Here is an 18,163-nt window from a genome sequence, read left to right on the forward strand (position 1 = left end):
TCAGAGACCAACATACAGCATTAAGACAATCTAATGTGTCAGATAATTTCAGAACTCATATATGTACCTTATTAATGCTAAACATATGAGACTCTTCATGTTATATATGAGGGAAAACCTACAATTCCAATACTTACCAATATTTGATTATTATTTGTACCCAAAGAATATTATTTTATTGATTTTTTTTGTGATAGATTGTGTTTATTTTACCAAAATATATCCTTCTTGCTCTTTAGGCACAAACTGTTGGTCCCCCAATGACCATACGTTCACAGAACATGAGACTGTTGAGGTCCCCCATCCTTCCTCAAACATCAAATGTGGAGGCCTTTTCATTTCCAAATTCTGGATGCCAGGCCGAGGCAACATTTATGGAGGAAGAACGAGTTGATACACCAAAGGTACAGTGTGCTCCTATGTAGTTCAGAGCTGAATTGTGGTTCTCTCACAGCATTCAGCAGTGGTAGTTTTTCACTGATACAGATGAGGGGCACTACAAAAAGAGTCATCAGAAAATACCAGTGGTAGACCTCTGCACTAATCAATGACATATTTTCCTAGTTTGGAACTTTCTTTTGTGCCCTAAAACTGAGTAAGGTACTCAATGTTATATCCCATGTTACAGATAAGAACACTGAGACTATTTGCCCTTGGTCCTATTGTCAATCATTGTTGGAGGCAGGATTCAGACTGGGAGTTTCCTGACTTTATATTCAACATTCTATCCACTAAGCAGGTCTTCTTCAACTTTTTATATTCCCTTTTAAAGCAAGAAAATTTTACATTACCCCAGATAGATAGATTATAAAATAGGTATACAAATCAAACATTTACTGAAGATAAATCATAGTTTTATGGCCCCCACATTCAGTTATGAGACCCCATATGAATCACAGTTTAAGAAGCTGGCCACCGGAGCATATTGTCTCTGAAAAGCTGTTCCTCAAGGATCCAGGTCTCTTCTCATTTTCCTCTTAGTGGGTTGGAGGCTTCTTATATTTGGGGGAATTTTTTGAGGGAAGCAAGAAGCAAAAGGTACTTCTGAAAACTTGTGAAATAATTGTTTCAAAGGACAAAGTTTGACCTTCTTCGTTGTTCCCACTATTCCCTGATCATCCTATGGCTATTTCCTATCATCCTATCCATGAAACTGTCTTCTTGTTACTTAAATACCTGGAGTTTGGATCATGCTTGAAGGAGATGAGTTTTTGCACATGTACAGATGACATCGCATTTCAGATGGAGAGCAAACAAATTTGGTGGTAGGATGTGAACCAGAAATTCAGTGCTTTGGATAAGATGTGAGACTGAGCTGCTGCCCCCTATTAGAGGTAGAAATGATTGCCATTTGGGTGATAGACTTTTCTTTCCCTAGTATTTCATACCTAGGAGGTTTGTATGTCTGCTTAGAATCCTGTTAAATATACCCTATGAGCTACCTCCCTTCCCACTTGGTTGGGAAGCCATCTTATTCTATTTCTTTGCATGCTCAAAATCTGGACATAAATTCGGAGGGAAAAGAAAAGAAAGGACTCCCTCCCCTCCCAAAAAAAATACCCAGCAACTCACCTCTTTTGAAATCCTGAGAAAAGACAAGCATAGAGTATTAAAGTTTCATCTATGAGGGCACCAGGCCCCAAACATATAAATAGGACATTGTCTGCATTAAAGTGTGCTATTTTAAAAGCACGTGTGTTTTATTATAACTAGGGAACAAATTGAAAATGATTAGGGGGAAGATTTAGAATGCTACTTAATGCTTTTGTATAAAGTGAACAATTCTAGAATCTTGGTATAACTCTGTCATGCAAACTAGCTAGGCTCATTTTTTATCTGTTATATTTCTGTTAGCTTATTCTCCTCCCTACTACTACCTCCTTTGGGATCTATAAATCACTACACATAGAAACTTTTAGAGCCTTAGAAAACTGGAATGAACTGACTTAGCCAATGGCACACTCTTTTCTTCTCTCAGTATTTAAGAAGAAGTTGGATAACCACTTCTTGGGGATGGTAGAAAGGGGATTTGAATAGAAGTTGAAATAGATAATTTCTGAAATCTCTTCCATTCCTTCAACTCTGTGACTCTGGGGTATTGTCTAATATGACTACAACTTATCTTTCTGTTCATTTTGTTTGGTGTGCATTTGATTATAGCAGTTTCCACCTATGATATTTTTTAGGAAGCATTTTGTAACCTTGTATATTCAGAAATTTCATTTCTGTCCTCAGTAACTGACATTTATACTAAATTTCAATGGGACTACATCTCCCTATGATTGTTATTGAGACCTGTGATCTTCAAAGGCATGAGAACTTTCAGGTTCCAATCCCAGAGGAATCAAGATAGACTTTAAGGAGGCTCTCTGGCTTGACAGAGCTCTCTTAACTTGGAATTTGAGGACATGAGGTAAATAGTGGTCCAGTTTTACATGTATGTCTTTAGAGAAGTTACTTCACCTCTGCAAGCCTCAGTTTTATTATTTGTGAAATAGGGTTAGACTAGATGTCTCTGTGCTCCAAATCCTATGATCCCTTTTCATCCAACCTCTTGATTATTTACAGCTGTCTAAAACATGCTAGAGAGAGTACATTCAAGCCTGAGGCCCTTAGTAAATTATATTGTTTTTAGTATCCTGCATCTGTATCTATAAAAGTTATAATGATTATTGTGATAGCAGATTACAGCTGATAAAACACAGGTTTTATAAAGGTTTTAATGTTTGCAATGCCCTTATACATTGCTTCTTCTAAAGCTCACAGTACCCCTAGGATGGAAATATTTAAAAGATATTATTATCCTTGTTTATAGATGAGAAAACAGAGTCTCAGAGAATCAAGTGACTTGTTCATGTGTTTACCCAGCCATTAAAGGTGCCATTAAAGATGGTAGTAAAATCCACAGGTTCCTTTCCTCAGATTTAGTGTTCTTTCTGCTGAGCTACCTTCATTCAGCTAATCAGTCCCAATACTTTGACTAGCATCAGCTTAGGGTCATGGAAAAGTAGTACTTAGTAGTCTCATTTTGAGTTTGTAGAATCAATTTTTGCTTGTATTTGTTGTTTTGAGGATGGTAAGTTCTACAAAGAAGTGTTTCTACATATTTCATAATCCATTTTTGTTTTCATTTTGAGGGGACCATAGGGAACAATAATAAGATTTTCCAAATCACCATTTCTCTTCTGCCAGCCAAAAGGAGGAAAATTGAGCCATGAAAAAAATGTGGATAGTGATGAATTTTCATAGACATTAACATTTGTTTCAAGATATTGTTGTATAATGTAGCTTTTGGTTTTGCTCTTTTGTTTCTGCTATTTTTGCTATAAATGATACTATTCTTTGGTGCAAGAACTTCTTATTTCTCAAGCATCTTTTTCTATGAAAGAACTAAAAGTTATGTCCCTTGTTGATAGGATCATTGACTGTTGTGAGTTGTGAGTCCTGTTTGTGACCTAAACATTTTAGTGACTTGTGAACTGGGTTCAGGGAGAAGGAAAAATGAGTAACTTTCAAAGAAATCTCTCCAGGTCCTGTTACATTTCAGAAACCCTCTGATTTGCATGCCTCGAGCAACAGAGATTTTTTTCTAGAACAAAATATCTTATTTCTAATAAGAGATATCATGCAAAAACTGCCAGCCATTTTTGCCACAGAATGTCCAAAATGTTAAAAGTGTTGAGAAGAAGAAAATCCCAAACTGCTGTTGAAAGCATTATTATACCCCACTTCTCTGCTTGCTAATCAGTCCAACTGCCAAGGGAAGATGCCTTTTGTTCCCAGTATTACACAGGCACTTTTTATTGTTGCTGCAAAGGCTTACAATGTATGATAATGGTACCTTTGCCCATTTTAATGCCAGAATAAGATTGTCTCTGCCAAACATAGTAACTTGGTTCTTTTGCCAATCTGGCAAAGGAGGGAAGGAGAGAGAAGAGCACCGTCCACGTCTTGGATGATATATTTAGAATTCATGATGCTACTCCCCTCTATAATAGCATGAAATAATGGAAAGAAAGCATACAGTGCTTGGAGTGAGGAAACTAGTCCAGATTTCAATCTTGACATTTATAAAATAGATAATCACATTCAAGTCATTTAACATCCTTGAGCCTTGCTTTCTCCATCTGTAAAACAGGACTGATATTTTCACTGCCTACTTCAGTGTTGTTTTTTTTTTTTTTTTTTTTTTTTTGAGGGGGGGAGTGGGGAGGAGGAGGGGAAGTAAGCTTTACAACTCTATCCATATAAATGGGAATTGTTATAGCCAGATTGAAGACAGACTGAGGAGGATAGAAACTTCCTGTGACAAGAGCAGCTGAGCCATAACCAGAGACTGATTGCTACTTTTTAACACATTTTTAAACTTCATCAAGCCATGGGGCATCAGAGAATTTCTTCTCCTGATCAAACTACCTTGCCATTTAAGCAGTTGTTACTGAAAGGAGAAGGATACTGTGTAAGAAAGAGCAGATTCTGAAGTGCTGATGAGAACAAGAGTTTCTTCTGGCTAATCTCTCCACCATTACCTGATTGTTTTTGGCAAACTGGTAGTTATTGTTCATTTCTTGCTTTCAAAGAGGACCAATGACAGCATGAGGGTAATGGTCTTGACTTGCACACTAATTAAGATTTAAGTAAAGCAGAGCTGCAACCGATAGTAGTGCCTGTCAAACTTTCTATCTCTATCATCCAAGAAGCAAAAATTTGATATTGCTTTTTTCCAGGAGTCACTTCATTGGTAGCAATTTTTTTGAGTGTACTAGTAGTTGTAACAGATCCACTAAGATCCACATCAGTCTCTGCTCACTAGTAAGATTTTAATAAAAGTTACAAATTCAAAATTGTTAAATAGCAAAATACTTAGTCCTTTCTCCATTCTCTGGGCTTTGCAGTGAGATCTTATTTGCTCTATTCTCTTTGCGTCCTTGAAGCCCCTCAGACAAAGTAGAGGCTCAGTAAAATGAATTGTTACCTGCTTGGCCAGTGTCCAAAGACTGAATGAGTTGAATTACACTGGTCTCAGAAGCCAAAGTGGGAGTTAAAAAATGCTTCCTGAGCAGCCACTTAGTTTTGAAAATTTTAGCCACCCAAGAAAGAGAGAAACCAGGGCAAGTCCAAGCTGGGAATAGAAGTAGCTAGAAGGGTGAGAGTTCTGGAATACCAAGGGCCTGGGTAGGCCCTGAAGAAACATTCCCTTTGAGACCTCACTTGACTTCTTCTCTAAGTGCTCTTTCTTTAAAATGTAGCAGCAACCTCCCTATTCCCAAGGATGGCACAACCCCAAAGCTATTTTCATGGCATAACCTCTGCACAGGCAAACAAAGGTCTGAGTCACCCAAGTCTTCCTCTCCAAATAAAGAGCCTAAAATTCCTCCAAGATGATTGGCTACAAGGAAAGGGCAGTTTCTGGCACAGAAAGGTTCCACGTCACCTCACATATGGGTCTATCCTGTTTCCAAAGGAAATAATTATTCTACACCATCTTCCAGGTGAAAGTGTTTCTTAGAGCTGAGTGCCCCTCTGGCTGGCTGTTCTAAGAAGCTGTTCACAGGGTATACATGATTACACAAAGGGGGAACAGTAACAAAACAAAGATTTGCTTTTTCTTGGAGCTTTTACTATCCAGGAGAGAGCCAGACTGCAGCTTCCTTCTGGATATGTCTGTCCACCCTGTATTAGATCTTTCAAGTGTAAGTGGGCTTTCTTGGCAATAGCTTCTAAAGGCTTGGCTTCACTATGCTAAATTCTACTCTCTGAGCAGGACTGAGCTAAGCTCTCCTGGAGGTTAGATGTAGATTACTGCATATGTTATCTGTGGAGAGTGAATTCAGTACTCTGGCATTCATTAACTTCTCCTGGATTTGGGGCTATGTAAGTCATTTATTATCCTATAATAGGAGACCCTGAATATTTAGAGTATTTCAGGTCTTTGTTGTGTTTCTCACCTCAAAAGAAAATGTTCACACTTATGTACTACAGGTGCATAGGGCCAATAAAAGCTAAATTCAATGGGAAAGAACTATGATTGTGAGCACAAAAGTATGCTGGGAATGCTTATAGAGTAATTCAGAACATAAGAATATTGGACGTTCTTCCTTCCTGAATAGTACAACAAATGTACTCTTTGTTCCTCACTATTACTTTGTTTCTTCTCCTCCTTTTCGCCTCTCAAAAAATGAAAACAAAAACCTAGCTAATTTGAATATGGAGTGTGCCTGAGAATCAGAACCACAGAAAGAATGTCAATGAAGATGTCAGTTTGTGGTAGAGCAGGTCTTTATCTTGTAGAGAGCACACAATGGTCTTGTCGGAATCTTTGGTCCACAAAATGCCATGTGAGATTTCCATATCTCAATCTGTTTACAACTGGCTTCCATGTTTGTACTTTATTAGAGCAGCTAAAAGCCATAGTGGGTAAAGTTGTAGGCCTTGTGGTTAGAAAAACTTAATTTTCTGAGTTCAAATCCAGCCTCAGACATTTATTAGCTGTGTGACCCTGGGTAAGTCACTTAATCCTGTCTATCTCAGTTTCTTCTTTTGTAACATGAACTAGAGAAGGAAATGACCAACTATGCCAGTGTCTTTGCCCAAAAAAACCAAATGGAGTCACAGAGAATCTGACACGACTGAAAATTGACTAAACAACAGCTGTACCATCTTTTTTACAGAAACATCTAGTGTTTCAGCAGAGCAGTGGCTGATGATTTTCGCTCTTATACTCATATTGTAGGTGAATGGTTGTCTGCTGGACCCAGTGCCCCCCATAATGATGAGAAAAGGATGCCAATCTCTGCCAAGTAATATGATGGAGACATCTATCGATGAAGGAATAGAGACAGAAGGGGAGTCGGAGGAAGACCCCAGCCATACATTTGATGCTTTCCAATCAACACGCTGTGGGCAGCGACGTCACACACTAGCAGAAGTGACCAATCAGCTAGTCATGATGCCCGGAACAGGTATATGCTGGAATAGGCGTCAGGCCTACCTTCACTATTTAAATTGTACTCTTACCACCTGAGAGTTATTGGTTACATTTAAGAATCAACTCCTAAGTTTTAGTCTGTGTTTCGTTTCTTATTTAGACCAGATAGCAACAAGATAAAATCCTAGAACCCAGTATATCTGGACTTTTTAAGGAGTTCTCATCTGCTGATGCTTTCCCCATATTCTGAAAATTTGGGAGTTGGAAAAATAGTTCATTTCATCCCTAGAAGATTTAGCCTAGGAATGTGAAAAGTTTACAAAATTACTGGTTCATTAGACATCTGGCTGTGCTATGCAGCATATGCCCAGAGAAAGATTTACTGTTGTTGCTTATATGTGCTTTGTTGGTTCTTGAAGGAAAAGTCTTTTCTGTGAACGACCACCCTTCCTTGGGCAGTGTGGATTCTGAGTATGACATGGGATCCATTCAGAGGGATCTGAACTTTCTAGAGGACAATCCATCCCTGAAGGACATCATGTTGGCCAATCAGCCCGCTCATCGCCTGACCCCTCCTTTCATAAGCATACGGCCGGCCAACCCAGCCATGCAGGTGCTGAGCTCCCAGAAACGAGAGGCCCACAACAGGTCCCCAGTGAGCTTCAGAGAAGGCCGGCGGGCATCAGATACCTCTCTAACACAAGGTATCTCTCCTGTACTTTTCTACCAGTTCTCAATAAGTGGGGCTTTGTAATCACATTTGGTGTTTGTGATGGGTTTGTATTTGTATTGGTTATTTGCTATATAAGGCCATGGGTATTCATCTGGGTTATTGTGTTTGTGTGTGTGTGTGTGTTTGTTTGTTTGTTTAGGACTTGTAGCATTTAGACAGCACCTTCAGAACCTGGCTCGAACCAAAGGAATTCTTGAACTGAACAAAGTCCAGTTGCTTTATGAACAGATGGGGTCAGATGCAGAACCTAGCTTAGCATCAGCAGCTCCTCAGCTCCAAGATCTTGTTAGCAGTGCCTCACAGGTGGGTATTCTTGGCCCTTTAGATAATGAGTGTGAATACAAGGCACACAATAGTTCTGGAAAGACACTCCTCCTTTCCTGGAACATATGGGATCTTTTATAAAAACATGTAACTATAAATAATTTCCCTTTCTGTCCAGAATCTTTAGGTGAGCATCTGAAGGTTAATCAGACCTCCTTCTTACAGTTAGCTCCACATCACTAAAACCACCACAGAACTAAGCATTCCTAACTAAGTACCAGAATTTAAGTCTCTAGAGCCATAAATTTTTCATACAAAAGATACCATGTCTTCATACCATCCACATACTATTTTATCTACTAAAGGTTCTTTAGTTGCAAATAAGGAACTATAGTCTCCAAAGAATCAAGACTGTAAATAACCCAAAGTGCCATAGAAAGGCCATATAGAAGCATGCATAGACTTTTAGCATGTTACCAGTAGTGAATTGGGTATTAAAGATGGCATAAAATGTGTCAAATCAGCTAAAGAGAAATTGGGCTAGTAAAAGTCGTAGGTGATCAGCCTTTGTGCTGCATTGTACCTATGGTAGTCAGAAGCCTTCAAGAAGACTTTCCTCTATTCTTTCCATACTACATGATGGACCACATACTACAGTTGAGATTCTTCTTGATAACCCTTATAATTACTAAAACTGAAACTTTTGCAGGGAATTTAAAGTTGCTTTTCTTTCTCTTCTTCCCCTCCTCAGGAGGAAGCCACTCAGCCACAGGAAAACACCTCTGTTTTTTCTAATAGTGTGCATCCACAACTGTCTAGACGGCAAAGCCTAGAGACTCAATACCTGCAACATAGACTCCAGGTGGGATGCTTCCCCTTCATTCTCTGCCAGGATTATCTGTGAGCAAAACAAACATTTGCTCTGGGTGGTGGTTATTTAGAGCTTCTGCAATCCTTATCATCATATATTCTTTGTGAATTTGGGGAATGTAATTAGACCCATGCTCTGATCAAAATCTGTCATCAAGCCCTAGGAAAATAAATGTCCTTTGCACATTGATTGTTCAGTGTCAACCTGGCCATCTGGGTTCTCCAACTGAACCGAATTTGAAAAAGTAAATAACTTGTTTTTCAAATCTGGTGAATCCTTATTGTTCTTGTACAAATTATAGAAATGCTTAACTAAGGAACAAGAAGGGTCAGAGCTGAAAATGGCTGTCAGTTCTCATATTCCATCTTTATATATAAAGCTCTGTTGCTTTCTTGTTAGCGACTTAGTGAAATATTAGTCTTGTATCCTGCAAAGATTATGGCTAATTCTTTTTCAAGATTATCCTATAGGCCCAAGAAATCTTAATTGACATATCTTGGTAAGCTCATTTTTTGGAGTTCTCTTATTCTAATATTATTTCAGAAACCTAGTCTCCTGTCCAAAGCACAGAATACCTGCCAACTTTACTGTAAGGATCCTCCCCGAAGCCTGGAGCAGCAGCTGCAGGAGCACAGGTGAGGGACTCTGACCACAGGAGTCACTGCTCCTGGCGTAGCTCACTGAAGAATATATTTTCTGTGAGAGTCTCTATAATTAGGAGAGCTACTGGTCCTACAGTACGTTTACTGAAGCATTTACCCAGCTAGGAATAACAGGCATCATTTGTGTTCCTTCATCCTGTAGAGTTTTTTTCTGTACTCTGTTGTGGTCAGCTACTGGAGGGGTCATTGTAAACCAAACAAGGTGCTCAGTGTCCCAAAGAGGGAGCTAATCAGGCACACCTTCAAGGCCCATTCTCAGCCCCTCTGGAAACTAAGGAATGCATTTTGGTCAGGATTGATTCCCTCAGTCTCTAGCTTCAGAAACAACACTCACAGCTTTGAGGAAGACCAGGGACATATCCCTGCTCAAACACTGGCTGGCTCCCTGGGACATTTTTTGTCTTGCTAGCAGGTGGTTATTATTTGGCAATTGGGCACAAACCTGGCCCTGCATGAGCTGGAGCCTCTGGCTACCCATAGGAAGTTCTAAGTCTGAGAAGCTGAGAATTGGAGCATAGCTTTATGTCAAGGGGAAAAACTTGGGGGAACCCTCCACTTTGGCAGGAAGGGGGAGAACCAAACATTGGTTTTAGAAGTGAGGGAAAGTTGATATTACTGCTTTTTTCCTGGGAAGAAAGGAGGTTGGGGAACTTGGGCTGGGTCTTCATTTTCATTAAAGACAGAGTTCCTTGAGGTATTCATTCATTCCTTTTACCCTCCTGATTCAGGCTCCATCAGAAGCGCCTCTTCCTCCAGAAGCAGTCCCAGCTGCAGGCGTACTTTAACCAGATGCAAATAGCAGAGAATTCCTACCCCAGGCCAAACCAGCAGCTGCCACTTCCCCATCAGGAGCAGCTCTCCAGTCCTCCGCCTCAACCCACCCAGCCGTCCCAGTTCAGCTTGGCCCAGTCGCTGAGCCCAGTCCTGGAGCCTTCCTCCGAGCAGATGCAATATGACCCCTTCCTCAGCCAGTACCATAAACTGCAGCTACAGCCCTTGCCCTCCTCCCAGGTTCCCAGCTCCCCACCTCCGCTGTCCTCCCCGCTGCAGCAGCAGCCGCCACAGCCGCCAGCAGCGCCTCCCCCCTTAGCATTCTCTTATCAGACTCGTGAGCTGGCAGGTGCTGCCCCCCCTGAGCCAGACTATCCGACCCCCTGTCAGTATTCCATGGACCCAGCTCAGCAAAGCAATGTAGCGCCTCCAGACTCTCCCAGGAGCTCTGGGCCAACGGAGTCCCCCTCCAGCTATGATCCGTTAGCACTCTCTGAGCTGCCTGGACTCTTTGATTGTGAAATGATGGAGGCTGTGGACCCCCAGCCCAGTGGCTATGTCCTTGTGAATTAGCCCCAGCACGCACAGTGTTCATGTCAGGAAGCGGGGCAAAGGAAAAGAGTGTGAATTTTTGTTTTTATTCCAACCTTGAAATTCACAGCTTATTTTCCTGCATTTCCCCCGGTGGGGAAATGTCAAGTTGCCCAACTGGAACCATCGGGGCCTGGCTGAGGCTGGGTGGTTAAGTTCAGCTGGCTTGTCCACAGGAGCTTCAGAGCAGGTACTGAACGTAGTTGTTAGGCTGAAGATCGTGCCCTTTGGGCAGATGGAGCGAACTGGAAGGAGTCTCAGCAAACATTTTTGTGGGAAGAAAGGAATTCACGACTTCATTTTATACCAGGCTATACCAGTCAGTTATCAAGGGAAACCTGGCAAAAGCAAGAATGTGGCATGGCCTATTTCCTGGCAATAAAAGCAATATATTTTTCTCTGAAATAAAGCAACAAAGTGTTAGGCGCTAAAAGGAAAATCAAGAATGCTTGTGGATTGTGGGTACACAGGTGATTTTTAAAGAAAGTGGTATTGTGGCATTGAATTGTGGTGTGATGAGCTTTGTTCTTTGACTAATAAGTAATAATAGTATTTCACCAATGTTGGGAGAAGCTAGAGATGAACCCCAAGGTGGGCAACTCACCTCCCCGTAGCCGGAAGTGGCACATCTCAGAGGCGGCGACCCCGCAGAGAGGGACCGGGCCTGCCGGGCTCGGGCCTTAAGGACTGCTGTGCTGTCAGAGCCCTGTTCTCCAGAGGCATCCTCTATTTCACAGAAAAGAGAAGCACCCGCAACATCACGAAGGCCAGCCCTGCGCTGCAGGAAGGGCGATTCTCGCACAGCCCCTTTGGGAGGCTCCTGGGTCTCTTAGAAAGTAATAGCTGTACTTTAAATTTACACTCTCCATCACTAGTGGTTTATTAAGCTTTGTTTGTCGGACAGCGGTGTGGGGTTTTAGCACACATTAAGGACAGGCCAAGTTGGCGCAGCCGCCCCGTGGAGCGGTGGCGGCCCCACGCTTTCCAGCTTCTTCCGTGGACAGCAGCGCCCCATCATATCCATGCTGAATCCAAAGTCATGTCGGGGGGGTGTTCCACCATGTGGGATACAGAGGCTCACCTCCTCTGCCGCTCTGACTTGCTTATTGGCTTGAAATGTTGAACGTATGACAGCAATATTCAAAGAACTCTGGATGTGGTAACCTTTTCACAGCAGACCATCTGCCAGTCACTTGACATTCATTAGTAGAACTTAACCTCACCTCAGACCTTAGAATTTATCAAAAATGAGTCAAAAGCAGCTGCGATTGCAAGTTTCCTGTATACCTAGAATTAGCCATTACTCATGTGGACAGTGTCATCCAAGTGTTAGAAATTCAGTATTAATTATGAGGAGTAATTAGCCCTGTCCTCAGAGTGGCTGCTCCCAAACAGAGCACATGAGCCCCCCAACACAAAGATTAGGGATTCTGCTATAATACATCGAGAGGCCTTTTTTCTTTGTCACAAAGTCCCACAAGAGGAACAAATAAGGGATGGAAATCGAGGATACCATTTAGACCGCCCCAGCCTACTTCCCCCTCCACAGTGGTTGGCTCAGTAGGGTCAGCTCATCTATCATCGTGTGCTTAACCTTCTGGGCCAGGTGGACAAAGATAAGTGGCCCTGACAGAAAAAAGGATAGAAGCAATTAGAATAATCTTGTCATAACTAGAAAAAACAACTAGTCTTCATTTCTCTAGAAAATGTGTGCAGGGAGGCAGGGTCTTTACACTCAAGGCTTGCATATGTCCATAGAATTGGCAAAGGTGATCAGAGGTGCTTCTGGATAGGACTACCTAGAGGTTGTCACATTTTAAGATTCCACAGAACTTAAGCCAGAAGGAAGAAAAATTTGACGTAAATAGCAACAGTTGCCTTACATTGCTTCCTGATTTGCTAGATGACATTCATTTATTTTATTCATTGTGTTCTAAGATATTGATCTCTAATTGCTTCAAGTCTGCAAACAGTTGTGGATCCTAAATGGCTTGATATGTTTAGATTGAAGGATGGATGTGTTTTCAAAGATGTACTAGTGTTGTTCTCTGGTGTTTATGAAATTGAAATACTTTCCATTTTGAACATAGGAACCATTTCAAAAGCATAGCAATTCTGTTGATTACAGAATTATATCTGTTCTTTCTCCATATCCTTTTCACTCTGACTAAATCTCTCCAGAGGCCATTTGAGTAGCTGACTGTCCCAAAGAATCAACATGGGATCACAGGGCACTAAAGACACCCATTCAATGGAAAAAGAAGTGGAGAAGTTATTCTGAGATTTAAAGATCCGAGAGACAGGGGAGAGACAGTGCAACATTCAACAATATGGGGCCTGAGAGTATTACCAAATAACTGAACTTGGCAGCAGAGCCTTTCCTACCTAGCTGGTCTTTGTAAACCAAATACCAGTGTTTCAGGGAGAGATCAATAAATTCCTATAACAATCTGTATTTACCGATGTTTCAGCTGATAAGCAGGGAAGATTCTTCCTACTGTTGGTTAGCTCTACATGATTTAGGTCATTTGCTCTGTTCCTTAATCAGTGACCTGTAAACTCCATATAGTTTTCTTTAAACAAATACTAAAATAACACTAAAAGGACATAGTACCACTGTATATTGATGCTACTTTGAAATAGCTGCTTCTGTTTGCATCTGTTTGACATTAGCAGAGTGTACACTACTGTATAGTAATTTTTAGCTTCATTATCTTGTAATAAGAGATGCCTCTGAAGAAACTTTGGTGAGATGTATATGGGGTAAAAATTTCACATGGAGGAAAGTGCAATATGTGTGTGGTACATTCTTTTAAGTTTTTTTTCTTTTAGATCTTGGGGATTAGTCTTTTGCTTTGGGGAAAAAAATGGCACCACTATTGAGGTGCATTTGTCTTTAGTATTTACTAAATATGATATGCTAGACCCTGTAAAGCAATTACAGTGTATTTCTAAATAAAGAAAGAGGACAGATCTACTTTTAATTCGGTGGTGGCTCAGCTGCACACCAGCAGGCCCAGAGTCGGCGCCCGCTCTGCCCCCTCCTTTCAAGCATTACTTTCCTGCCATTTATGACTTTAAAAGATGGACAGAGGACAAAATGGATGTCTTCCCTGGTAGCCTTCCTTATCTAAGTAACAGAAAACACTTGGACTATCACCAAGAGAGATATGATTCAGTATAAACCATTTTACACCCAGGACCTCTGCCTCATACCTTACCCCCAACTTGATGGGGATGAAGGAGGAGAGAAATTGAAACCATCCCTTTTGGTACCTTTTCCCCCTTGGAAACAATTGACAGAATCAAGTAAGTGTTGGAGAGGGAGGATGCTTTTTAGACTATACATCAAAACATTATTTAGGGGATTGAGCGGATCCAAGGCTACGATTAAAACATGGACTTTTTTCCCTTTTAGCTTCATGATTAGTAGGTAATTCCCCTCCTGAAATCAGTTACTGAGAAAGCAGCCTGGAGCACAACATGGCTGATTTGGAACAACCTACTGAATACTAGTATTATATGGACCCATCGATTAGTTATAATAATATTGGCCTCGGAAGAAATCACCATTCAGAATGAGGTAGTAACCCTCTTTTTTGGTGGTTAAGAACCTGTACTAGAAGTTACCTTTGTACTACTGCAAATTACCTTAGAATCATAAGATTTTTGGTTTTTGGCACTAAATATGGCTCATCCCTAAATCTTAATTTAATCCCTAAAATTAAAGAAAAAATACTTAATATTACTTAGATTCTGGGATAAAGATAATGGTATATTATTCCCAACATTTCCAGTTTAGTCCTGCTGCAATTGGTTAAACTCATTTATAGATAGACTCATTGACACATCCCTCAGGTAGGTGTAGAATTATGGAAAATATTATTTCCTTGATGCAATTTTCTTTAGATGTCATCAGAGCATCACAATCAAACTACCTACATTTTAGGCTCCTAATGCTTTCTGCATGCTGTTCAGAAGTCATTGTCAAACTCTTCTACTTTAGCTCACTGTTTAAAATAAGTTCATGCTCTGAATAACTTACATTCCAAACCTGATGAGTCATTAACTTTTAAAAAGCAACACTGATGTAATTTACCAATATTGGTTTTACAAGTCTAGTACAATTTGGAAAGCTTAGTTCCCAATTTTAATCTTTCTTGTTCTCTACTTCTCACTTACTTATACGTCAGAGGTGGGGAAAGAGATAAATATTAGGATGGAATAATGCTGTCTGCAGAATTCATTGCTCCCTCTCTACTTTGGGGACTATCATCTCATTTCAAAAAACTAACTCAGAGGCAGATAATATCTCTTCTGAGACATTCAGTGATATTAAGCAGATGATCATCCATGATGAATGAGTATATAGCATGATTTTAAAGAGGTGATTCATTTATTTATTACATCATTAAGATTCCCTGGTTTGGCCTATGTGATCCTGTCTGAAGTCAGAGGGGTGGATTCAACACTTCTCAACCCCTCCCAATTCTGGATACCATGTCTTCACCCTCCTGTATGTCATCCCGTATTCTTGTTCTGCTACATTTTCTCCTAAGACAACGTTCCTGTAACTTGACTGTCTTTAAAATTGTCCTGTTAAAGTTTTAGAGATTTTAACTGAGGAATTTTAAACTTCAGCTAAAAAAGGTTTCAAACCCACACTTCTTCAGACAAGATTCCCCACTACTGATAAGATGTTTTGGGGAATAAAAAAAAAAAATAAATTGCTTTGATTGGACTAAAATGTCACATCTTTTGCAGAAAAGGATGTTTTAAAACAGGTAAAAATACATGGTATCATCTAGAAAATGGTCCTAAATAACAGTATTAAATTGACTAAAGTCATTCAAAGGGTTTACCACTATATTTAAACATGGTCTGATATCTAGATAACATTCAAACTATATCTAAATTGAATTGATTTTTCACCTAATCTAAGGCAGTTTTAGTAGAAACAATACACAATTGTTGGCAAAATATGAAGTCATATGATGGAAAAGGAAGAATCCAGCAAGAATTATATGCTACTTTCTCTACTGCAATAAAAAATAAAAAAGTTTCTCTTTATGGAAAAGGACAAAATAAGCAGCTTTTATTTCTGAAGGTGATGATTGATTATTTTTAGAGCTGGTTTGTGAAATTTTGATTGATTAAATATTGTCTAATCATGAGTTTTCCTTTCTTCAGTTTAGGTTTTTAAATTTTTTGATGAGTATTGATTTGAGATCTTGAAAGCAAATCACAACTCTAATGTAAAAAAAAAAAAAATTAAAATGTATTCCTCATCACCACTCAGTGTTAGGAAATTGTTGAAAATGCAGTGATCTTTGTACCAAAAGGTAATTTAATGGGGTTATTTCCTGCAAGGAAAATGTTTTTTTGTGTAATCCCTATTGAATTAACAGAAAATAAAGGCAACAGTGTTTTTATTAGCATTTGAGTGAGCTGCATTTCAAGGCCTTTAGACTGATTGGTATCTGTTGCACTGGCTTAACTCCTTTGCAGTGAAGACCCTACATGGCATTGTAAATGTGTTGGGGGGAGGGGGTTGTCCTATGAGCTCCAGAGCTTATTTCAGGCAGCAAAGTAGAATGGATAATGTGCTCTCATTGACGTCAACAGGGTAAATAATACCTCGCATGTGTTACTCTTTAAAGCAGATTGCTAACCACAGCACAAGCAGCACTACCCCACCCCCAAGGCCCCTGTCTCAACTCCACTGTACAGAGCCTTGACTGGAATCTGGATACCAAGGTGGGGCAGTCCCTCCATCCCTTCATCAAGATGGAATCTGGAGAAATCCTATCAATCTTCAGAGTAGAACTTGTTAGCCAACAATGAGTTACAGAACAACCCTCACCCACACACACAGAAACAGGACTCCTAAGGAAACCTAAATGACACAAGGGTAGAATAAACTATCGCTGAGCCTACTTGCAACCCTTGGGTCGTGTGGGTTGGCTCTCAGATTCAGGTATCAGTATCAGTGGGAAGCCACTGACCATGACCAATGAGATGGTCTTATTCTGAAGACCAGTTATCTTGCCAGATAATACTCATGGTACACGGTACAGACTTTTTTTTTTTTTTTTTTTTTTTTTTTGCACCTAACATGGCGCTTTGCATTCTGCGGGCACTCACTCAAATGTTTTTGGATGAATGATTTTGCCACATTGCTAATGACTGACTCACTGGATGTGTGTAGGCAGTAGAAACTACAGAGAATCCTAGGGATAGAAGGGCCTGGCCAAGAAGCTCCTTCCCCACAGTCAGCCCATTAGTCTTTTTGACTAGAAACCAAGTAGACAGGGGAGCAGGTAAGTCAAATTACCTGCTGACCGCCCCCAACATGGCAACAGGATATTTTAATCATGCTTCAATAATTCTCCATCAAAATTCTATGCCATTTAAAAACTTTTTAGTTGCAGCCAAAAACGCCAGAAGCAAAACAAGTTTGCTGTGACTTTAAGCAGCCCCCAATTGTTCTCCTGATTCCCCAGAACTCACTCTGCTCAGCCAAAAGAATTCTACAAAGCAAATGCACAATCTCAGAATTCTATTTGATTTGAAAGTGAAGGTTTTAACAGCTTCCCTCTTTATGATCAATTTTGGATAATTAGTATTGGTCATCTCACATTTGCTGTTTTCTTTTCATGTTTACCATTTCTGTTATGTCTATCCTAGTATCTGAAAAAATTATTTTTCAATTTGATTACCTGGCAGCATCGGGGATAGGGAGCTGCAGCTCCAGTTCTACCCAACCTCACAGATTGTTGCCCTCTGTAGCTCCTAAGGCATTCATACCATAAGTTCGGTCACTGCCAGTTCCATTGGGGTCAACGAAGTTTTGGAGTCAGTCAGGTTGGAGTACAGCCTTTAGGGTTGAAAGGAGCCAGCCCATGATTTAGACATAAAAAGTGGTATTATAAGCAAATTAGCAGAACAAAGAATAGCTTACCTCTCAGATCTATGGAGAAGAAAAGAATTTGTGATTGAAGAAGGAGTCCATTACTGAATACAAAGTGGGTAATTTTGATTATATTAAGTTAAAAAGTTTTTGTACAAACAAAACCAATGCAGACAGGCTTAGAAGGGAAGCAATAAACTGGGGGGGGGGGGGGAAGAAGGGGGGAAGGAGGGATTTTACATTCAAGGGTTTTAATAAAGGCTTCATTTCTAAAACATAATTGACTCAAATTTATAAGGATTCAATTTATAAGAACTCTGATTAACCATCTTTGTTAGTCTTTTCAGCTTCCTTATGACAAACTGAGGGCAGATGGGTGGGATAGAGGATAGAGTGCCAAATCTAGAATCAGAACTCCAGTCCAAATCTAGCC

At 40.2% G+C, this 18,163-nt stretch overlaps 1 protein-coding gene across 1 annotated transcript in view; it reads left to right on the plus strand.

Annotated features, from left to right (window-relative positions):
• Window positions 1–16,255, plus strand: part of SIK2 (salt inducible kinase 2) — a 142,920-nt gene extending 126,665 nt beyond the window's left edge. The window contains exons 9-15 of the mRNA XM_051986959.1: window positions 240–404; window positions 6,734–6,962; window positions 7,348–7,632; window positions 7,801–7,964; window positions 8,677–8,787; window positions 9,340–9,431; window positions 10,187–16,255. Coding sequence (XP_051842919.1) covers window positions 240–404; window positions 6,734–6,962; window positions 7,348–7,632; window positions 7,801–7,964; window positions 8,677–8,787; window positions 9,340–9,431; window positions 10,187–10,802 — 1,662 coding nt within the window. The 3' untranslated portion in view covers window positions 10,803–16,255. The remainder of the gene's footprint in view (window positions 1–239; window positions 405–6,733; window positions 6,963–7,347; window positions 7,633–7,800; window positions 7,965–8,676; window positions 8,788–9,339; window positions 9,432–10,186) is intronic.
• Window positions 16,256–18,163: the final 1,908 nt, after the last annotated feature.

The sequence above is a fragment of the Antechinus flavipes genome, chromosome 3 (genome assembly GCF_016432865.1).
Source record: "Antechinus flavipes isolate AdamAnt ecotype Samford, QLD, Australia chromosome 3, AdamAnt_v2, whole genome shotgun sequence".
Classification (NCBI taxonomy): Eukaryota; Metazoa; Chordata; class Mammalia; order Dasyuromorphia; family Dasyuridae; genus Antechinus; species Antechinus flavipes.